General features: G+C 38.9%; 1 protein-coding gene across 6 annotated transcripts in view; it reads right to left on the reverse strand.

Moving 5' to 3' along the window:
* Positions 1 to 25,067, reverse strand: part of ASB7 (ankyrin repeat and SOCS box containing 7) — a 66,372-nt gene that overhangs the window by 14,998 nt on the left and 26,307 nt on the right. For all 6 annotated transcript variants that reach the window (XR_010317355.1, XR_010317356.1, XM_064296248.1 and 3 more), the window contains one exon: positions 18,544 to 19,149. Coding sequence is in view for 4 of the 6 variants with exons in the window: in XM_064296248.1 (XP_064152318.1) it covers positions 18,544 to 19,149 (606 nt within the window). In the remaining 2 variants the exon portion in view is untranslated. The remainder of the gene's footprint in view (positions 1 to 18,543; positions 19,150 to 25,067) is intronic.

Consider the following 25,067-nt stretch of genomic DNA (forward strand, 5'->3'; position numbering starts at 1 on the left):
TGAAGATACAATCCTGGAATTATCAGATACAGAATATAAAAAACTAATTTACAGAATGCTTCAAGACATCACAAACGAAATAAGGCAAACTGCAGAAAAAGCCAAGGAACACACTGATAAAACTATTGAAGAACTCAAAAAGATTATTCAAGAACATAGTGGAAAAATTAATAAGTTGCAAGAATCCATAGAGAGACAGCATGTAGAAATCCAAAAGATTAACAATAAAATTACAGAATTAGACAATGCAATAGGAAGTCAGAGAAGCAGGCTCGAGCAATTAGAAGGCAGACTGGGACATCTGGAGGACCAGGGAATCAACACCAACATAGCTGAAAAAAAAATCAGATAAAAGAATTAAAAAAAAATGAAGAAACCCTAAGAATCATGTGGGACTCTATCAAGAAGGATAACTTGCGGGTGATTGGAGTCCCATAACAGGGAGGGGGGACAGAAAACACAGAGAAAATAGCTGAAGAACTCCTGACACAAAACTTCCCTGACATCATGAAAGACGAAAGGATATCTATCCAAGATGCTCATCGAACCCCATTTAAGACTGATCCAAAGAGAAAGACACCAAGACATATTATCATCAAACTCGCCAAAACCAAAGATAAACAGAAAATTTTAAAAGCAGCCAGGGAGAAAAGAAAGGTCACCTTCAAGGGAGAATCAATAAGAATAAGTTCAGACTACTCAGCAGAAACCATGCAGGCAAGAAGGCAATGGGATGACATATACAGAGCACTGAGGGAGAAAAACTGCCAGCCAAGGATCATATACCCAGCAAAACTCTCTCTAAAATATGAAGGCGAAATTAAGATATTTACAGATAAACACAAGTTTAGAGAATTTGCAAAAACCAAACCAAAGCTACAAGAAATACTAAAGGATATTGTTTGGTCAGAAAACCAATAATATCAGATACCAGCACAATACAAGGTCACAAAACAGAACATCCTGATATCAACTCAAATAGGGAAATCACAAAAACAAACAAATTAAGATTAATTAAAATAAATAAATAAATAAAAATAAAAAATAATACACATAACAGGGAATCATGGAAGTCAATAGGTAAAAGATCACAATAATCAAAAAGAGGGACTAAATACAGGAGGCATTGAACTGCCAGATGGAGAGTGATAAAAGGCGATATAGAACGATACAAGTTAGGTTTTTACTTAGAAAAATAGGGGTAAATAATAAGGTAACCACAAAAAGGTATAACAACTCCATAACTCAAGACAAAAGCCAAGAAAAACGTAACGACTCAACTAACATAAAGTCAAACACTATGAAAATGAGGATCTCACAATTTACTAAGAAAAACGCCTCAGCACAAAAAAGTATGTGGAAAAATGAAATTGTCAACAACACACATGAAAAGGCATCAAAATGACAGCACTAAAAACTTATTTACCTATAATTATGCTGAATGTAAATGGACTAAATGCACCAATAAAGAGACAGAGAGTCACGGACTGGATAAAGAAACACGATCCATCTATATGCTGCCTACAAGAGACACACCTTAGACTTAGAGACACAAACAAACTAAAACGCAAAGGATGGAAAAAAATATATCAGGCAAACAATAAGCAAAAAAGAAGAGCAGTAGCAATATTTCTGACAAAATAGAATTTAGACTTAAATCCACCACAAAGGATAAAGAAGGACACTATATAATGATAAAAGGGACAATTGATCAGGAAGACATAACCATATTAAATATTCATGCACCCAATGACAGGGCTGCAAGATACATAAATCAAATTTTAACAGAATTGAAAAGTGAGATAGACACCTCCACAATTATAGTAGGAGACTTCAACACACCACTTTCGGAGAAGGACAGGACATCCAGTAAGAAGCTCAATAGAGACACGGAAGACCTACTTACAACAATCAACCAACTTGACCTCATTGACTTACACAGAACTCTCCACCCAACTGCTGCAAAGTATACTTTTTTTTCTAGCGCACATGGAACATTCTCTAGAATAGACCACATATTAGGTCATAAAACAAACCTTTGCAGAGTCCAAAACATCGAAATATTACAAAGCATCTTCTCAGACCACAAGGCAATAAAACTAGAAATCAGTAACAGAAAAACTAGGGAAAAGAAATCAAATACTTGGAAAATGAACAATACCCTCCTGAAAAAAGACTGGGTTATAGAAGACATCAAGGAGGGAATAAGGAAATTCATAGAATGTAACGAAAATGAAAATACTGCCTATCAAAACCTCTGGGACACAGCAAAAGCAGTGCTCAGAGGCCAATTTATATCGATAAATGCACACATACAAAAAGAAAAAAGAGCCAAAAGCAGAGAACTGTCCCTACAACTTGAACAAATAGAAAGCGAGCAACAAAAGAACCCATCAGGCACCAGAAGAAAACAAATAATAAAAATTAGAGCTGAACTAAATGAATTAGAGAACAGAAAAACAATTGAAACAATTAACAAAGTCAAAAGCTGGTTCTTTGAAAAAATTAACAAAATTGATAAACCATTGGCTAGACTGACTAAAGAAATACAGGAAAGGAAACAAATAACCCAAATAAGAAACGAGAAGGACCACATCACAACAGAACCAAATGAAATTAAAAGAATCATTTCAGATTACTACGAAAAATTGTACTCTAACAAATTTGAAAACCTAGAAGAAATGGATGAATTCTTGGAAAAACACTACCTACCTAAACTAACACATTCAGAAGGAAAACAACTAAATAGACCCATAACAAAAAAAGAGATTGAAACGGTAATCAAAAAACTTCCAACAAAAAAAAGTCCTGGCCCGGACGGCTTCACTGCAGAGTTTTACCAAACTTTCAGAGAAGAGTTAACACCGCTACTACTGAAGGTATTTCAAAGCATAGAAGATGACGGAATACTACCCAACTCATTCTATGAAGCCACCATCTCCCTGATACCAAAACCAGGTAAAGACATCACAAAAAAAGAAAATTATAGACCTATATCCCTCACGAACATAGATGCAAAAATCCTCAACAAAATTCTAGCCAATAGACTCCAACAACACATCAAAAAAATAATTCACCATGATCAAGTGGGATTTATACCAGGTATGCAAGGCTGGTTTAATATCAGAAAAACCATTAATGTAATCCATCACATAAATAAAACAAAAGATAAAAACCACATGATCTTATCAATTGATGCAGAAAAGGCATTTGACAAAGTCCAACACCCATTTATGATAAAAACTCTTACCAAAATAGGAATTGAAGGAAAATTCCTCAACATAATAAAGGGCATCTATGCAAAGCCAACAGCCAATATCACTCTAAATGGAGAGAACCTGAAAGCATTTCCCTTGAGAACGGGAACCAGACAAGGATGCCCTTTATCACTGCTCTTATTCAACATCGTACTTGAAGTCCTAGCCAGGGCAATTAGGCTAGACAAAGAAATAAAGGGTATCCGGATTGGCAAAGGGGAAGTAAAGTTATCACTATTTGCAGATGACATGATCTTATACACAGAAAACCCTAAGGAATCCTCCAGAAAACTACTGAAACTAATAGAAGAGTTTGGCAGAGTCTCAGGTTATAAAATAAACATACAAAAATCACTTGGATTCCTCTACATCAACAAAAAGAACACCAAAGAGGAAATAACCAAATCAATACCATTTACAGTAGCCCCCAAGAAGATAAAATACTTAGGAATAAATCTTACCAAGGATGTAAAAGACCTATACAAAGAAAACTACAAAGCTCTACTACAAGAAATTCAAAAGGACATACTTAAGTGGAAAAACATACCCTGCTCATGGATAGGAAGACTTAACAAAGTGGGAGGCCTCACTCTACCTGATTTCAGAACCTATTATACAGCCACAGTAGTCAAAACAGCCTGGTACTGGTACAACAACAGGCACATAGACCAATGGAACAAAATTGAGAACTCAGATATAAATCCATCCACATATGAGCAGCTGATATTTGACAAAGGACCAGTGTCAGTTAATTGGGGAAAAGACAGTCTTTTTAACAAATGGTGCTGGCATAACTGGATATCCCTTTGCAAAAGAATGAAACAGGACCCATACCTCACACCATGCACAAAAACTAACTCCAAGTGGATCAAAGACCTAAACATAAAGACTAAAACGATAAAGATCATGGAAGAAAAAATAGGGACAACCCTAAGAGCCCTAATACAGGGCATATACAGAATACAAAACATTACCAAAAATGATGAAGAGAAACCCGATAACTGGGAGCTCCTAAAAATGAAACACCTATGCTCATCTAAAGACTTCACCAAAAGAGTAAAAAGACCACCTACAGATTGGGAAAAAATTTTCAGCTATGACATCTCAGACCAGCGCCTGATCTCTAAAATCTACATGATTCTGTCAAAACTCAACCACAAAAAGACAAACAACCCAACCAAGAAGTGGGCAAAGGATATGAACACACATTTCACTAAAGAAAATATTCAGGCAGCCAACAGATACATGAGAAAATGCTCTCGATCATTAGCCATGAGAGAAATGCAAATTAAAACTACGATGAGATTCCATCTCACACCAACAAGGCTGGCATTAATCCAAAAAACACAAAATAATAAATGTTGGAGAGGGTGCAGAGAGATTGGAACTCTTATACACTGCTGGTGGGAATGTAAAATGGTACAACCACTTTGGAAATCTATCTGGCGTTACCTTAAACAGTTAGAAATAGAACTACCATACAACCCAGAAATCCCACTCCTCGGAATATACCCTAGAGATACAAGAGCCTTCACACAAACAGATATATGTACACCCATGTTTATTGCAGCTCTGTTTACAATAGCAAAAAGCTGGAAGCAACCAAGGTGTCCATCAACGGATGAATGGGTAAATAAATTGTGGTATATTCACACAATGGAATACTACGCATCGATAAAGAACAGTGACGAATCTCTGAAACATTTCATAACATGGAGGAACCTGGAAGGCATTATGCTGAGCGAAATTAGTCAGAGGCAAAAGGACAAATATTGTATAAGACCACTATTATAAGATCTTGAAAAATAGTAAAAACTGAGAAGAACACATACTTTTGTGGTTATGAAGGGGGGAGGGAGGGAGAGGGTTTTTTACTGATTAATCAGTAGATAAGAACTGCTTTGGGTGAAGGGAAAGACAACACTCAATACATGGAAGGTCAGCTCAATCGGACTGGACCAAAAGCAAAGAAGTTTCCGGGATAAAATGAATGCTTCAAAGGTCAGGGGAGCAGGGGCGGGGGTCTGGGGAACATGGTTTGAGGGGACTTCTAAGTCAATTGACAAAATAATTCTATTATGAAATCATTCTGCATCCCACTTTGAAATGTGGCGTCTGGGGTCTTAAATGCTAACAAGCGGCCATCTAAGATGCATCAATTGGTCTCAACCCACCTGGAGCAAAGGAGAATGAAGAACACCAAGGTCACACAATAACTAAGAGCCCAAGAGACAGAAAGGGCCACATGAACCAGAGACCTACATCATCCTGAGACCAGAAGAACTAGTTGGTGCCCGGCCACAATCGATGACTGCCCTGACAGGGAGCACAACAGAGAACTCCTGAGGGAACAGGAGATCAGTGGGATGCAGACCACAAATTCTCATAAAAAGACCATACTTAATGGTATGACTGAGACTAGAGGAATCCCGGCGGCCATGCTCCCCAGACCTTCTGCTGGCACAGGACAGGAACCATCCCCAAAGACAACTCATCAGACATGAAAGGGACTGGTCAGCGGGTGGGAGAGAGATGCTGATGAAGAGTGAGCTAATTATATCAGGTGGACACTTGAGAGTGTGTTGGCAACTCCTGTCTGGAGAGGGGATGGGAGGATAGAGAAAGAGGGAAGCTGGCAAAATTGTCACGAAAGGAGAGACTGAAAGGGCTGACTCAAGAGGGGGAGAGCAGGTGGGAGTATGGAATGGGATGTATGTAAACTTATATGTGACAGACTGATTGGATTTGTAAACGTTCACTTGAAGCTTAATAGAAGTTAATAAAAAAAAAAAGAGAGCAGGAGTGGCGATATTAATTTCTGACAAAATAGACTTTAAAGTTAAATCCATCAGGAAGGATAAGAAAGGACACTATATGATTAAAGGGACAATACACCAAGAAGATATAACCATATTAAATATTTATGCACCCAATGACAGGGCTGCAAGGTACATACAACAAACTCTATCAGCATTGAAAAGGGAGATAGACAGCTCCACAATAATAGTAGGAGACTTCAACACACCACTTTTGGTGAAGGACAGGACACCAAGAAGCTCAATAAAGACACGGAAGACCTAAATGCCACAATCAACCAACTTGACACATACAGAACACTCCATCCAACAGCAGCCAGGTATACTTTCTTCTCTAGTGCACATGGAACATTCTCTAGAATAGACCACATATTAGGTCATAAAGCAAGCCTTAGCAGAATCCAAAATGCTGAAATATTACAAAGCATCTTCTCTGACCATAAGGCCATAAAAGTAGAAAACAATAACAAAAAAAGCAGAGAAAAGAAATCAAACACCTGGAAACTGAACAATACCCTGCTCAAAAAAAGACTGGATTATAGAAGACATGAAGGATGGAATAAAGAAATTCACAGAATCCAGTAAGAATGAAAACACTTCCTATCAGAACTTTTGGGACACAGTGAAACCAGTGCTCAGAGGTCAATTTATATTAATAAATGCACATACAAAAAGAAGGCCCAAAAATCAAAGAATTATCCCTACAACTTGAAGAAACAGAAAGAGAGCAACCAAGGAAACCCTCAGGCACCAGAGGAAAACAAATAATACAAATTAGAGCAGAACTAAATGAAACAGAAAACAAAAACAACTGAAAGAATTAACAAAACCAAAAACTGGTTCTTTGAAAAGATCAACAAAATTGATAAACCACTGGCCAAATCGACAAAAGAAAACAGGAGAGGAACCAAATAACCCGAATAAGAACTGAAATTACAAGAGACCCAACTGAAACTAAAAGAATCATATCAGATTACTATGAAAAACTATACTCTAACAAATTTGAAAATGTAGAAGAAATGGATGAATTCCTAGAAACACACTACACAAAATTCTGGCAAATAGAACTCAACAACATATCAAAAAAATAATTCACCATGACCAAGGGGATTCATACCAGGTATGCAGGTATGGTTCAACATTAGAAAAACAATTAATGTAATCCATCATATAAATAAAACACAAGAATCACATGATTTTATCAATTCATGCAGAGAAGGCATTTGACAAAGTTCAAAACCCATTCATGATAAAAACTCTCAGCAAAACAGGAATAGAAGGAAAATTCCTCAACATAATAAAAAATATTTATACAAAGGCAATAGCCAACATCATCATAGATGGAGAGAGCCTGAAAGCATTCCCCCTGAGACTGGGAACCAGACAAGGACACCCTTTATCACCACTCTTATTCAACATTGTGCTGGAGGTCCTAGCCAGAGCAATTATGCTAGATAAAGAAATAAAGGGCACCCAGATTGGCAAGGAAGAAGTCAAAGTATCTCTATTTGCAGATGACATGATCTTATACAAAGAAAACCCTAAGGAATCTTCAAGAAAACTACTGAAACTAATAGAAGAGTTCAGCAGACTATCAGGATACAAACAAACAAAAAGCAGATAGATTCCTCTACACCAACAAAAAACATCAAAGAGGAAATCACCAAATCAATACCATTTACAGTAGCCCCCAAGATGATGAAATACTCAGGAATAAATCTTACCAGAGATGTAAAAGACTTATACGAAGAAAACTACAAAACAGTTCTGCAAGAAGCCAAAAGAGACCTGCGTAAGTGGAAAAACATACCTTGCTCATGGATAGGAAGACTTAACATTGTAAAAATGTCCATTCTACCAAAAGCGATCTACAGATTTAATGAAATTCCGATCCAAATTCCAATGACACTTTGTAATGAGACGGAGAAACAAATCACCAACTTCATATGGAAGGAAAAGAGGCCCCGGATAAGTAAAGCATTACTGAAAAAGATCAACAAAGTGGGAGGCCTCACTCTACCTGATTTTAGAACCTATTATACCACCACGGTAGTCAAAACAGCCTGGTACAACAACAGATACATAGACAAATGGAACAGAATTGAGAATCCAGGTACAAATCCATTCACATATGAGCAGCTGATACTTGACAAAGGCCCCGTGTCAGTTAATTGGGGAAAAGATATTCTTTTTAACAAACGGTGCTGGCATAACTGGATATCCATCTGCAAAAAAATGAAGCAAGACCCATACCTCACACCACGCAAAAAACGAACTCAAAATGGATCAAAGACCTAAATATAAAATCTAAAACGATAAAGATCATGGAAGAAAAAATAGGGACAAGGTTAGGAGCCCTAACACGTGGCATAAACAGTATACAAAACATTACTAACAATGCAGAAGAAAAACTAGGTAACTGGGAGCTTCTAAATATCAAACACCTATGCTCATCCAAAGACTTCACCAAAAGAGTAAAAAGATTACCTACAGACTGCGAAGATGTTTTTAGCTATGACATTTCCGATCAGCGACTGATCTCTGAAATCTACATGACACTGCAAAAATACAACTACAAAAAGACAATCGAATTCAAAAATGGGCAAGAGATACGAACTGGCAGTTCACTAAAGAAGATATTCAGGTAGCTAACAGATACATGAGGAAATGGTCATGATCATTAGCCATTAGAGAAATGCAAATCAAAACTACAATGAGATTCCATCTCTTTCCAACAAGGCTAGCATTAATCCAAAAACACAAAATAATAAATGTTGGAGAGGCTGTGGAGAGATTGGAACACTTATACACTGTTGGTGGGAATGTAAAATGGTACGACCACTTTGGAAATCAATTTGGCACTTCCTTAAAAAGCTAGAAATAGAAGTACCGTATGATCCAGCAATCCCATGCCTTGGAATATATCCTAGAGAAATAAGAGCCTTTACACAAACAGATATATGCACACCCATGTTCACTGCAGCACTGTTTACAATGGCAAAAAGATGGAAGCAACCAAGGTGCCCATCAATGGATGAATGGATGGATTATGGTATATTCACACAATGGAATACTACACATCGATAAAGAACAGTGATCAATCTGTGAAACATTTCATAACATGGAGGAACCCGGAAGGCATTATGCTGATTGAAATCAGTCAGTTGCAAAAGGACAAATATTGTATAAGGCCGCTATTATGAGAACTCGAGAAATAGTTTAAACAGAGAAGAAAATATTCTTTGATTATTAGGGGAGGCAGGAGGGAGGGAGGAAGGGAGAGGGGTATTCACTAATTAGATAGTACATAAGAATACTTTAGGCGAAGGGAAAGACAACACACAATACGTCAGCACAACTAGACTAAAGCAAAAGCAAATAAGTTTCCTGAATAAACCCAATGGTTCTAAGGCCAACGTAGCAGGGGATGGGGGTTTGGGGACCATGGTTTCGGGGGACATCTAAGTCAACTGGCATAATAGAATCTATTAAGAAAACATTCTGCATCCCACCTTGGAGAGAGGCGTCTGGGATCTTAAACGCCAGGAAGCAGCTACCTATGATGCATCAATTGGTCTCAACCCACCTGGACCAAAGGAGAACGAAGAACACAAAGGACACACAAAGAAACTACAAGCCCAAGAGACAGAAAGGGCCACATAAACCAGAGACTACATCATCCTGAGACCAGAAGAACTAGATGGTACCTGGCTACAACCGATGACTGCCCTGACAGGGAACACAACAGAGAACCCCTGAGGGAGCGGGAGAGTAGTAGGATGCAGACCCCAAATTCTCATAAAAAGACCAGACTTAATGGTCTGAGACTAGAAAGACCCCGGTGGTCATGGCCCCCAGATCTTCTGTTAGCCCAGGACAGGAACCATTCCCAAAGCCGACTCTTCAGACAGAGATTGGACTGGACAATGGGGTAGAAAAAGATGCTGGTGAAGAATGAGCTTCTTGGATCAAGTAGACACTTGAGACTATGTTGGAATCTCCTATCTAGAGGGGAGATGAGAGGGCAGAGGGGGCTAGAAGCTGGCGGAATGGACACAAAAAGAGCGGAGAGAAGGTGCGGGCTGTCTCACTGGGGGAGAGCAATTAGGAGTATATAGCAAGGTGTATATAAATTTTTGTATGAGAGACTGACTTGATTAGTAAACTTTCACTTAAAGCACAATAAAAATAAAAAAAAAAAACTGACATGTTAATTGCACTCTGTGATTTCCAAATTATTAATTAATTAATCTGACAACAGTCTTCTGAGGTGGGTCAGTTTTTCATTCCTACCTTTTTAAAAGATGAGAAAACAAATACAAAAGGTGATCAACTGTCAAAAGTCCCGGCAAGGGTAGTGGGAGAGCCTAGGCCCTGAAGCCTCAAGTTCTGGACCAGACATTGGGAAGGTGACAGTATTAACGTAACAACAGATGCACTAACAAACTATCTATGAGACAAAAACTTCCTAAAAGAGATTCTCAAAATGCTCTGCATATGTAATCCTCTCTCCTAAAAATACAAAATCAAAATATAGGAAGTGCTGACAAGTCTCTTCCCTAACATAACTCCTCCAGGAAGATCATTATCTCAGGCGGCCTTGCTTCCTCATCTAAGCACTTTCCCATCTGCCCTCCAGAGGGGAAGATGGCAGGGGGGCTGGGCTATGACCTTCATCTGACCAGTGAAGAAACTCAGGCACACAAAGACTAGCTGCCCAAGGTCACGAAGTAGTTGACTGGTTGACAGTAAAAGAGCAATTGGTAATATATTACTGGGAAACAGTCCTGGCCAACTAGATGGCACTCATGGTCTCCAAGTCACTGCATGACCTGAACGTGGCAGAGATGTGAGGACTTCTAACTGTACAAAAACAAGTGCAGTGATGAAGTGAGCAGTGTCATTCACTGTTACTCCTTCAATATACAGGTATTGCCTCATCTTGCCGTATACCAGCTCTGGTGAATGAAAACCTGGCTAAACAATAAAAAGAAATGAGGACTACCCACTGTAATTACTGTTATTTCTAAGACTATCTAAGGAGCTTTATTTTCAGGAATTCCACTTTAGGAATAGAAAGTTATGATTGAGGGAGGAATACTTATTTTGTTACAAACATATCGCTCAAAAAATGTTTACTGAGCACCTACTATGTGCTCAACAATGTACTACCCTGAAGATTAAAGGCGTGAGGAAAGGGAAGGAGGCAGCTGCAGAGAACAAATACGTAAAAGAAAAAATCAACAAGAATGTGCACCCTGTTTGCTAGGCATCTTTGGAAAAGTAATTCCTACCTGGTTAAATAACAACTGCCTTGCCATGAGATTATAACCCATGGGTGAACCTGGGGGGGACACCTCACAGAGAGTAAAATTTAAGAAATTATAAACATTTTGGGGGATGCAGAAAAACTACAAAGTATTAGTACTAACGAACTACAGTGGAATTATGTAATAGTTCAAAGGGTCACTAGTCCTTCCATTCTGTGAAGAAGCCCATTATTAATAATTGGGCTGGTATAAAAAAAGAAATCAGCTTTTGAAGTATAAATCTAGTCCAGCATAATTTACAAAAGCAGGACTAGCAGCATAATTCAGAAAATTAACTATCCTAAAGCACCTCCCTTTAGCATTACCATTACTGCATTTATGATAGGCTGAAGTACTTTATTTAGATAAAAGTATCTGGATTCATAAAGGTAGACAGACAGGCAAAACATCTATAAATAACCAAAGTGAAGAAAATGAAAGCAAAACCACGTCCCAGGCTTTTGGTGTTTGTTTCTGGGTGGCAGAAGAGGTTGGGGTAGAGAAATAAAGAGATTTCACCTCCTCTAGATTTCTTTGTACAATCTATTACTCCTTCAGGAGTGTTCTCCGTCTTAAGTCATCATCTGGAATGATTTCCCATGCCCCTTTGTTTTACCTCAGCTTTCCAATTTAAAATCCCACCATAAACATTTTATTCCTTTGCTCTTGCCTCAGAATTCCGTCACAGGGACTTAGTATGAAACGTGTTAAGCAAATCTTTTAATACAAGGCAATTTCTAGCTCCCCTTAAAATAGAAATCACAATATTCTAAAATAAAAGGCTACTCCAATTTAACTCTTAGCTGGGATCCAAATGTATACAATTATCAGCCATAATGACATTTGTCTATTGGTTACATTTCTTTCTCAGGCCAATCAGCTATGATTTTCCATCTTCACTAAGCCAAGCTTAAAGCCATATATGGTTTACTAACAAGTGACCAGAAATTTCTAAATGCCTACATCAAAAATAGAAGTAATTCAAATACTATGAAAAAAGTTCAGAGTAAGGCAATATTTTCTGTATCAAGGAATCTTAAAATGTGATCTAACTTAAAATTGTAATATTTACATATTTCTAAAAGTGATCTTAGCAATTAAGACTGAAAAATATAATGAAAGTACAATGTAGATATCTGGAAAAATCCCCAATTTATTTTTTAAAAATCAGTAATCTAAAATAACCTTAGTTACAACGTGTTACAGAAGTAATTTCCCTGATACACACTACAAAAATCAAAGACACTGATGAAAGAAGAATACGAAAGGAGCTCAGGAGTCAGAGGCACCTCGTGTAGGGGTGTTGCTTTGTGTGACCATTTATTTGCTCATGTAACTGTCACTGTACTGGATTCAGCTGAGAAAGTCACAGCCTAAATTTTTATTTTCTTAATACTAAAAAAAAAAAGGACATAATTTTCATTCTTACTCTATTTAAGTTTTTAAAAATGTTTAAAACCTCATTTTAAAAATTTAACTTCTGTAGCAAAAACATAATACTTGACTACTGCTGCAACTTAAAAAGAGTATCTTCCATGTTACTGCCGTATTTATAAAATAGGATTTTTAAATACCTATGGTTGATGCTCTAGAGAGCAACTAACTTAAGTACTTGGCAGATCAGGCCTCCTCTTGTGTATAACAGTTCACACAACTCAATTCCCCATCCACTTTACCTTTTAGAAATACGAGCCATTTGATTCCTTAAAACATACAAATTAAAATACAACACAGTCCTCTCTCTTACACACCACGGAAGCTCACTGAGTAGTTGCTTCAAGTGTCTGCTGGAAACACAAATTACTGCATCAACTCCAAACTCCTTCCGATATTAAACACCAACCCAACCAGCATATTCTCTGTCTTTAAGGATAATCTGCACCAGGGCTTGCCATAGGAAGAAAGATGCTTTGTACAAGTAGGCTGTTTACGCCAGTAAAGAAAGTTAAATGGTCTACCTGGACTTTCTGGAGCCTTGGCTATGCTACTGGGCGCTGTCAATCGCTAAAACCATGACCTGTACTAGTCTTCCAAACTGATCTGAGTGGTGAATCAGTTTTATCCCAAAGCATCTGGTATAACCACACTTCTGGAGACACACTTCAGGAATCATTGCACTCTACAAATCCTAAGTAGTAAACATGCTAGCAAAGGGCATGCGATAATTTAAAATATTTTATTTTAGCCACAGATTGTAACTGTAAATAGTAGAAAAATGTTAAAGATTCATCAAATTCTAAAATGCTGTGCTAATGAGATGCCCTTAAAAATGTGAATGCGGAAACTGTACATTAGTAGGTCTCAACTTTTTAGTCTGAAGACCATTTAGGTACATCTTAGAATTGGTGGACCTAAAAGAATTTGTGTTCATATGGGTTGTATCTATCCGTATTTACCATACGTAGAAAGTAAAACTGAGATATTTTAAAAAATTGATTAATTAAAACTGATAATAAAAATTCACTCAGTTGAAATCCCACATTTTGATGGGAAAAACAAAACAAACGTTCTCCAAAACAAAAAAGATCTTGTGAGCAGAGTGTGCTGTCTTACATTTCTGCATGTCTCTTCAACGTCTAGCTTCACAGAAGACACACAGCTGCTTCTGCCTTCCGTCTGCCGCCATATGCCGTCTGCAGAGAAGCACCTAAGTCTAGCTGCACTCAGGTATGCAGTTGGAAAAGGAAGGGGTCCACACTTTGAAAAGCAGTATTTTACATGAATTAAAAAAAACGAAGAAAAACCCACATGCAGCAGGATATCATCCCCTTGAAGAGTAGTTCGTGCCAACAATTTTCAAAAAAACTTTTCAAAACTCTCCGCATCCTCAGAGGCCATGGTGCAACTCCCCCATTCTCAGAAGAGGAACCTTAGACCCACGAGGTAAGTAGCTTTCCCGTGTTCACAAAGCTGACCACACAGATCAACAACATCCCATCTTTTTTCTTCTTTTTTTTTAAATAAAATTAAAAGTTCTCGCAAATCACTGCCTGATGGTGCAACTTTCACATGGAATTCCTCTATTTCTTAAAAGATCTAATAATCTGAATAACCTTGGTGGGTACATTGACTAGGAGAGTTTATTTTGTGGGGCAGGGAGATGATGAAACACACCACTAACAGTCCAACTCTCCAGTTGAGTTCTGTAATCTCTAACCACATCCTTGGGTTAAGCTTTAATTTGAATTGCTCTCTCATGAAGTTATCATGTACCTCTTTAACAACATTTTCTTGGGCTTGCCCATTTCTTGTGCACGAATATTAACCTTCTCTTTTGAAATGAGCAAACATTCCTATAATCCGCTGGTTGGAGAATCTGAAGTCATCTCATAAGGCAGAGCTTCCGCGATACTCTCAGCTTTGCTGTGTTTGTGCAAACACTACTGTAACAAGTTATTCCTACGCTTAAATAAGTGGGGGGGAGGGGCGAGGTAATACAGAGATGCACAAAAATGCTAAAATGTATTAATCTCGTGGGAATTCAGATTTGCACAATGATGCCTCATACTAATTATGGAAACGAAGTGCAGGGCAGGGCCGGAACCAGAATGAGGCAAGTGAGGTACCTAGGGTGCAAAACTTCAGGAAGGGCTCATTCTCAGGGCTGTGCAAGTGCCATGTTGGCAGCTGCATGACCCCAAGAGTGAGCGCCTCTTTACATTTCACACCCTGGGCACCTCACTTCCTCTTCCTGGTCCTGGCCCTGGAGCCTCAGCCCGCAGTAGACCTGCATCAAAATGACTGTCAACCTCTGTCCTCACTGCCACTTGTACCTATGACTGGGCACCTCTTCACTATTCTGTTTTCCTTCAAATTTATTTGTTCCACTCTTATTTTTTGTTTTCAAGCAAAAAAAAAAAAAAAAACCAGAAAACAAAAAACTAGCCTCATAAATACTGCCAACCAATCAGAAAACATCTTTCCTTCTGCAAGGTCATCTTCCCTATTCAGGTGTGATTTTTTACTCTTCTTAGCTGTGTTGTTTGTTCCTGGACACAGGGAAGCTGCTCCTTCGCTCCCTGCCATTTTGGAGGAGGCTATGCTGAGTTCGAGCCATTCCAGAAGGTGGAGGCTTTTGGAAGTCTGAATGTCGGAACCTCGGTCTGGCTGTAGGTAACGATAACAGCAGCTCCTGGTGGCTTCTCCTGCCACTTGTTATCCACAAGACATCAACAGAACACGACTTTATTACTAAGACACTTGACCTGCTCCGTCTGTATGCAGCCTGTACCAATGCTACTTCCTCTGAGACACCCACCTTCAGAGTTTTTATGGTACGTTTTCCAAAGAGCCTTAGCAGGTTTTAAATTCCAGGACTATGATTCTTCTTGGTCTCTTTCAATCTAAACAATATGCTTTTATTCAAAATGGTGCAATGAACAATAAAGCGGTCCTGAACCAAGACCACCGAGGGACAGCTCTGCTGTCCTCACCCCTCAGGAGTCTGAGCTCTCAGATTTTAAACCAATTTATGATGGAGCTGCAGTGTTCAGCTGAGCTAGAGGCTGGAAGGAGCTCGCAGATTGGACTTGTGGCTTTCTGATCTACCTTTCTCTCCCCCTGGTTTTCCAGAGAGACCTTGGTGGAAAGCATCAGCTACGGCTGGTCCTTCTAACACATAATCATTCTTCACTAGGCAAAAACCCTACGAGTCAAATAACACACAGGTGAAGCAGAAACACTCAATCAGCTTCTGGCAGGAAACAACATTAGAGAGTCCAGAAGTAACCGATTATGCTGAGGCACTTGAAGGGTAACTTTGGCCTTAAAAAGACAGATGACCCCTCTCTTCTGAGAAATGTCTACTCAGTCACCAGCCCCTGCATGTGCAGGCAACAAAATGACCGCCACTTACTGAGGACCTCCTAGGTGCGGGCTCTTTTCTGTGCGCACTGGAGAACACAGACACAGAGAGGCTGCCCTGTCGAATACTCTATCTACCCCTAATTTTCAGGGGACATGTGAACCCCTTTTTACTCAACAGTCCAGCTCTCCAGCCAACACTGCTGTGGAGAACTCAGCAGCTCTGAGGGCTCAGGGTAAGGGGGGTGCGGACAGCGTGAACACATTCGGTGGCTCCTCCCATCCAAATGGCCATGCGTCTCCATACTGCAGGCTCTGGACAATGTCTACAGGATGGAAAAATGGGTCTTAGGTGGAATAAGAGCCTGAAAGATTCACTCTGCTGGGAACATGGCAGCCTTTGCTGTTCATCCATTCTCACTTTATTGGTAAAATATTTTAAGAAACATATAGCACTTAAAATGTGTCAGACAGTGTTCTAAGTGCATTTTAAATATTAACTCGTCTAATCCTCATAACAAGCCTACAGATGGACATTATTATTTTCCTATTTTTAGATGAAGACACTGAGGAACAGAGAGATTAGGTTACCTGCTCAAGATCACAGCTAATATATGATATAGTATTTGAACTTGGACAATGCCGGTATAGCTCATGCCGTTAAATACTGAACAAAGTATTTATCAAAAGGGGCCCAAGACATTTATGTATGTAACAAGGCAGCCACACTAATTTAACCAAGAATCCCTAGTGTAGAAGCCAAAAGAACAACATAAGATGTCCAGAATTTTTTAAGCGTAAAATATACTTGATAGGATATGCTTCATGACCAAATCCTAGCCTCAAGTTCAAGAGTAATCTTATCTTTCACAGTACCCAACATCCCTACCAGTGCTATAAATGAAGACTGCTAGAAAATGTGCTACATTTGCCATTTCATTCCATCTTTTCCTAAACGCGCCTAGATCTGAGTCAGGGTAGGCTGGCGTAAGACCAGGCGCTGCAGTACCACACATGTAACATCTGCCATCTTTGGCTACTTCTGTGTGGGTCGAAAGTTTTCTGCAAGGGACCACCTACCAGGCTGCCCAAGACAGAAAGATCTGTGCTGATATCCAATATGGAAATTACTAATCACTTGTGGTTGTTTAAATTGTGGCTCCCATATTAGAGTGTGTGGAGAGAGACCGTTTCTGTCGTCACAGAATGTTCTACTGGACAGCAGCAAGTTCAACCTTGAGCACCATTTCTTTTAATGCTTTAGTCTGAATACATTTTGTGGTAATAATTTCATCTTTTCCCATATGAATATACAAAATTCAAATTATGTATGTATTTTTTATAAAGCAACTTTTTACTCCAAAATCCACTATCAAGGGGTAGAGTGGACTATTTACAAGCAGGTCAGGTAAATCTCTCAGGCCCCAGCTGCCTGGCATCTAGAATGTTACTGTTTCTTCTTCTATAATAATGACTAAAAGCTTAGAATCAGGTGAGGAAAAAGGCATTCATTAGAAAGGGCAGCAAAGCAAAACCTAACAATTTTACAGACATGTGGGACATTCAGCTCTGGAGCACACACTTGACCGGTCATAAGAAGACTGACATGAGAGGGCAGCTATGTCCATACAAATGAGCCACGCCTATCAGAGAAACAGCTTGGACACAGGAACTACTGCACAAGGTGTGTCAGATTCTTCTAGACTTAGACAAAGGAGCCCACACAAGAACAGGGCAGACACAAGGGAAGCCCTATGGCCCAGAGACAGCAGCGCCTAAATTTCCACTGAGATCAAATCTTTTCTTACCACAGTTTCTAGGATCTTTAACCTCCATTACTAGGACACTTAAGAACACTTCTGTTCCATCTCACATGGGTTCACCTCATAACAAAGCAGAAAAGCCAAAATGTGAACAGCAGTTTCACAATAAAGCACAAATTCTAGAACACTTCCAGAATTAAAGAATTTATATCCCAAACTTCTCCTTCTAATTCCTCAGTATAAAATCCACGTAAGCCTGGAACGACTATCCTTCTGACCAGAAGAACTGCCATCTTCTATCAAGATCTCTATTAATTAGAAAAATTCCCCTCTCTCTGTCCTCTTTTCCACTTCTTCTCTCACCCTACTGTCTACCCCTACTTCTGCTGGTAACACAACTGATATTTTATGAAATCCTGTGATGCTATATAACTCTCTATTGATTCAGACGAATGCCGTGTTACTTACCATGCAGGGTTTAAATCAATGACTAACATCTAGTTATTTTAAGTTGTAAAAACACCTTAAGTGTCTTTACAAGCTGCAAAAAAAAAAAAAAAAAAGATGCAATAATAGCAATAATTATATTACATACTTGTTACTTCTTGTAAGAAATCCAAACACGGCCGACTACTTCCAGAAATACTTATTGAAACAGCCAACGGGGTCTGTCCCTCATAGTTCCTTGTGTTCGTGTCCGCTCCATAATTATATAACATCCGTGCACAAAGCACATCATCCCTAAGGGCAGACAAGTGTAAAGGAGTCTGTCCATCTTCTAAGCGACCCAAGTTTGTGTCTGCTCCTCTCTGAAGGAACATTCGGCAGTAAGAGTGATTGCTTTTGATCACAGCGTAACGTAACAGGAAACCATTCTGAATGTCGATGTTGGCATTGTGGTCCAGGAGGATTTTCACACAGCTTGACCTCTCTCGGATAATGGCTAGCTGCAGCGGTGTTGTACCTTTATCACTGAGCGGGTCGACCTCGGCCTTGAACTCCAGGAGGAGTCGGACGAACGAGTCCCTTCCGTAGTGAGCGGCCACATGGAGGGGAGTCCAGCCATCATTGCTTTTGGCATTAATGATGTCACTCCTGTACTCAGACTCTAACATCAAACGTGCAATCCGAGCCCGGCCGTGCATGGCTGCGTAATGAAGAGCAGTGAAGCCTCCGATTAAGTCCTTCACTGTGGGATCAGCTAGAGTTAAAACCAAGACGAAAACATTAGCCGACTCTACAACAAAACAACATGGCACAGCACACTGCAGCCGATTCTCATACAAAACTCAAAACGACCAAACATTACAGCGAACACAAAGTACTTCTTGCTTTACCTTAACTGAAGTCTAGTTTTAAGAGAAAATAAATGTTTCTTTAGTAGAAAGCTAATGAGCCTGAGGTAGCAGAAGGAGAAGGACTGGCAACGTGTTTACAGAGATACATAGAAAACGTACAGTTCCGATGACCACGTCCTCCCTCTTCGCTAATTTAACCGACGGCTTCGGCCACCCCACTCCCTCATCTCTGTGTTGTTGCATGTTTCTCCTCTGTTCTGAACTTTTGGTTTTCTTTTCTCCTGTGCTGCTTCTTGGCCTTAAAAAGCAGCATGTGTAGCACACCTGCTGCTCGGAATTACGGATGTCCTGTGGTCTGGCAGACCATGTCCCTTCAGGGTGCATCAGGTAAAAAAAAAAAAAAAGGTTTTCTGTGGTCCATAAAAATCCCAGGGCATGCAAGATATGTTAAGTGATCTTGATAAAGGATGTTTTCATAAGAGAAAAGTCTATTCTGAATTATAAGTTTAAGAAGAACTTCGGAATTTGCAAGAATTAAGCAGCACACTGTGTGAAAACTTGGAAGAAACCTCGGCATTGCATAATTATTATTTTCTAAAACAGTTGCAAAAACCCCTCCTAAAGTGACCCACTTCTGGGGGAAATAAAGAAACTACAATGATTTATCTGCTACGTGGACTCTTCAAGTCAGATTTTCATCACCTGGCTCCAGATCTCTCCTTAAGCCAATAGTCAGTTCTTTGCAGGTCTCAACCCACTGGCATCCTGAGGGCAGTGGGCAGAATGGGGTCAAGAACCAGTCTCCCATTCTACGCAGGTCATTCCCTGGAAGCCGGCAATCTCATGCGGAAGATAAATCGGCCAGATCTAACTACCTAAGATTAAAATGTTTCCTTCTTATATAGCGTACCCTTCCTTTGTGGTAGTCTGCTCATGAAAGACATATTTATGAATAATTAAAAAAAAAAGCCTTCAAAATTATGTAATTAAACACTAAAATATTGTTTAGCAAAATGTTATTTAGTTCCAGAACATGTTATAACTGCTGGATTCTTAGAAAAATTTATGAGAAAAAAACTATACATAAAGTAATACTTATAAAAAAATAGAGAATGAAAATTTCAGTTCAGAAGTAGTTGCTAACAAAACCTATACAAAGTAACTAACATTTTTAGGTAGGCTGTATCAGTTGAATTTCATTTATTATCAAATGATGGCACACAATGGTAATATTAATTTTATCCATTTAAAGAAAATGAAGGTATCTGTCTTGGTCTTAAATACATATATTCATACACACACACACACACACACACACGGCACCTATTTACTATGTGACTCAAAAACGAAGGCAAGAATATTTTAATAAAGCATTTTGCTGCCATCTACTGGTAAGGAATGAACATGAGCTACTAACGTTTCCATTTTGACAGATGATGCTCAGCCCTCAAGTCACTCAAGTACGTTTCAGACACCTTGCTTATCTAAAGCAGGCTAAGTGCAGACAGGCAGAAAATCTGAAACACTCCTCCCATTCAAATCAAACAGTAACTCTTGCCAAGACATCCATTTCTAACCTGTACCTGACCAATCAACTGCTTCCAGGCATCCCCTCTGAATATGTAAGAATACCTTGTTCTACTTCTCCCACCTCCCCATCCACCAGGAGTGCCTTTAAAGCACCAGCCAGCATCCTCAGTTGCACCCTTCTATCTTCGGTTTTCCACCTTGGGTCTTTTTTTAGGTTCTACTTACATTTGGCTGCTATATATACTGAGCTAGGAAAAATACAGCTTGTCCAGCACAGCAATGACCTCAGTAAAAACCGTTCATAATGCATTAACTGAGCATGCGCCGGGAACATAGCACAGAATGAGGAAATGTAGGGTCACAAAGCCTAAGACTCGAATAGTTGCTGTCCTCAAGGAATTCTCAACAAAATGGAAGGTATGAGGCAAATGAAGATGCAAACAAAAATTTAAGGATTATTGTTAGATAATGCAATAAGAAGATCCTGTTTTTTTTTTATTTATAATAGTAAGAGAACCTACAAAGCACCTAGACATAAATTTAGTCAGACATGTGCAAGGCACATATGAAGACCTCTTTGACTGAACTTGACTCACTTCACGTGTGTCTGCTCAGATGTTCCTTCATCAGAAAAGCCTCCTGTGAACACTTCGTCTAAAACAGAAGCTCTGCCAGCCCCATTTCTTTGCTCCTTTAGCAAGCTCCCCCCAACCCCAGGTGTGACCTGTTTTAAACAAATTGGAACAAAGTTCCAACAAATCTATTTATATCTATTGAAAAATTGAAATACATATATAAATTTTTTTTTTAATTCCTTATGATTATGGCTTCTTTTTTCCAAGAACTTTTGTGAGTTGTAATAAAATTCACTCATTTTAGGCGTATGGGCTGATGATCTTTCACAACTGTATGCCATCGTGTAACCCCCACCACCACCACCATCAAGACAAAGAACTGTTCCGTTATCTCAAGAAGTCCCTTCCTTCATCTTGGCAGTCAACTTCTTGTCCTGATTCTGGGCCCCAGGCAACTACTGACTCAGTGACCTTTTCTAGGATTTCATGTAAATGCGATCATGTAGCACGTAGACTTTTGTCTACCTTATCCATGTCAACTGTTCCTGTCTCCAAGCTAAGAGCAGTGAAAAGTGGGAATTTATGCCATACAACTCTCCTCCTCTAAGTATGGTCTCGCAATCAAAATGTGCCCTGTCCACGCTTTACTGCCTTCAGGCATCATGTTATCTGTGACAGGGTGGGCCCGATAGGGTCTTACTCAGCCATTAACATAAGGGTACATTCTAGCTTTATTTTTACTTGTATTGTTAGTACACATCTGTTTTCCTGTTTTCTCTCTAATCAGTCTTTTCACACTAAAATGTGAAGTTTATGATAGCAGAGATCTGTCAGTTTTGTTCAGTCCAGGGTCTTCCTAGAATGGCAGCTGACACATAATAATAAATGTTTCATTACCATCTGTGAAATAAATGTTGCTGAGTAAAAACATCTGAAAAAATGGAGAGACTTAACATGTGCCTGGGCCAGAAGACTCAATTTTTCCTGAACCTATAAATTCATCTAATCCCAAACAGAATTTTTATGCTGATCCTACAGTACATCTGAATGAGAAAATACGCAACACTAGCTAAGAATGCTTTGTAAAAAGGCAGAAAAATTAGAAGGAACTTGTCTACTGAAAAGACTAAAGAAAACAGCTGATACAGGAAGAGTCAAGGAAACACAATGTAGAATCCAAACAGGTTTATGTATATAAAACAGTATCCGGAACATGTTAAGTGATAAATAAGTATCTACTGAATGAACAAATCAGTCAGTAAGTATGTGTGAATTCTGGAAGAACAGACTATTCAACCACTCACATATACATGCAAAAAAAAGTTATTAAAGTTCTAAAATTGAAAAAATAAAATTGAGGCAAGGCTAAAAGGAATTATAGTGAGAGCGTCTACGTCTTGGAATGGAGAAGTTCTTCCCGAGATATATGCATATGTACTCAAATAAAAGGATATCTACATAACATAGCGAAGTGGAATAAAGCCAGCTGCAGAATAAAGACCATCTTAGAGGAAACAAAAACATCCACATTGGTTTGTGCCATAGAGAAAGACCTGGAAGTGTGTGTCTTCTAGATCTTCTCTAGGGTACAAACCAGTAAATGAAAACTGCTAAGAGGGAAAAGGGAGAGCGATTTCCACTTTTTACTTGACGTACTTTATACGTGAATTCTTCCTAGAAAAATAAACAATTTTGTAATTAAAAAAAAAAAAAAAGATGGAAAAGCAATTGTATGTATCAAGCAGAGTATTCCGTATTCTGGTACCTGGGCCTGAATATTAGTGAACTGAAGTCAGGGTTTTACAAAATTTATGTATAGACAGTTACCTTAGTTCACTTAAGGAGTGATCACTCTTTTTAAAAGTTTTAGAAATCACCAAATGCCATTAGCTAACTTATACAATACTCACAGGAACTGCTTGGAGGTTTAAAAAAAAAACATATGGATTGTGTCATAAGTTAATATTATCATAGGAAAGAAAAGCAAAAGTGATGGAGAAAAAAAAACTTAGATCAACACCTAAAACTGTTAACAATTCACCACAGAATGAAAGGCTGGAAAGTCAGATGCTACAATGTTTCCTAACAGTCTCCTCCTATTACAGAAAAAATACTTTTTCATTAATGATAAATAACTAATATTAACATCAATCACAGAATTTCAGCTTCTCTTTCATACATTTTTAAAAACCATACATAATTGGGACCATACTCTAACTTACTTAACCTTTTCTTTGTATTTGGGTACCGAGAATGCCCCAATGTATTAAATTCTATAAAATGAGGGGTAAACATTTTATGCAGAAGGAATATCCTGCATTTAAGACTGTTTCCATGGAATAGATTAACAGAAGTGAAATTATTGGGTAAAAAGACCCACCAGTGTTAAGGCTCTAACAGGTACTAGCCCACGACAATGCAAAAGTCCTCTCAGAAATTCCCACAACAATGTACCTGTTTCACTACATCTGGGGTCGTCATTCCCAAACTCTCTCATTTTTGAAAAGCTAAAAATCGCTTCTCACCATTCTGCTTCGGATCTGATTATTCCCTTATGCTCCTACGCTCACATTGTGCTCCACTGAGAGGATTTCAACCACTTTATCAAGACAATGAGACCTGGGATGCTTTTCTCAGGTGCTATGGGAATTTCCTTTATAGACTTATTTTCTAGAGCTTCAGTTGACTGCCTTCCAGGCCAATTTGCATATACGCCAAATCTGAAGATTAACAAATGCACTATAAAAAACATGTTCTCTTCATGTTATTTTCCTGAAAAGCCCATCTTGGTCTTAGAAGTTTTAGGAAGATTCAAAAATGGGAAAAATGAAGCTATAATACTGAGTTTCTTATAATTCCCACCCTTGTAATGGAGACTCAACCCCCCAACTCGAACGGCACACTACTCTGGTCAGAAACATTACCAGGATTTGTAGTGTGACTATTACATGCATTCCATTTTGTTCGAAAACTGAAATGTTTTTGAGCTTTACCAAACCTTGAGACTTTTCATCTTTTTGAAGCAGGATACTATCATTTACCAGTGCCAACCAACAGAATTTTCTACAACAGCGGAAGTGTTCCATATCTGCGCCACCCAATATGGTAGCCACTAGTCACATGTGGCTACCAAGACTTGAAGTGTGGCTAGTGTGACCAGGGAACTAGTTGTTTTTTCTTAATTTTAATTTAAATAGCCACATTTGCACAGGTTGAAACTAGAAAGACAGCCTCACTTTCTATTCCTTTCAGAATACACATACTGTTACCTAACTCAACATGCTCCTTTTCTCAATGAAACTGGGTTTCTTCTACTGCAGTACCAAGTATGGCTTTACAAGGTGCTGCCTCGCCACAGTCCCTCCCATGGTCACATCTGTTACCAGTCAAAGAGAGTATGGCATCTGCCATACTACAAGGTCACGGGCATCTCTTAGCTCTGAGTTTTGTTCGCTGTGTATGACCACCCACCAGTGGTTTTACCACGCAGATGTATACACTTGACAGGGGTAAAGTCTGACTCTTCAGTATACCTGAGATAAGTAATTTCTAGTTGGGTGAGGGGACCTACGTTAATCACCTACGTCTTGTTTTTAAAACTGCTGTCTGGTTAACTTTCCCTTCCAAAACTGCTCCTCTCTTACTATTTCAGTATGTGGTAACTTTTTTCTTTCTGTTCCTCAGGCCCAAAACCTCAGGGTTATTCTTCATTTCCT

This window comes from Loxodonta africana, chromosome 13, assembly GCF_030014295.1.
Source record: "Loxodonta africana isolate mLoxAfr1 chromosome 13, mLoxAfr1.hap2, whole genome shotgun sequence".
NCBI classification, from domain to species: Eukaryota; Metazoa; Chordata; class Mammalia; order Proboscidea; family Elephantidae; genus Loxodonta; species Loxodonta africana.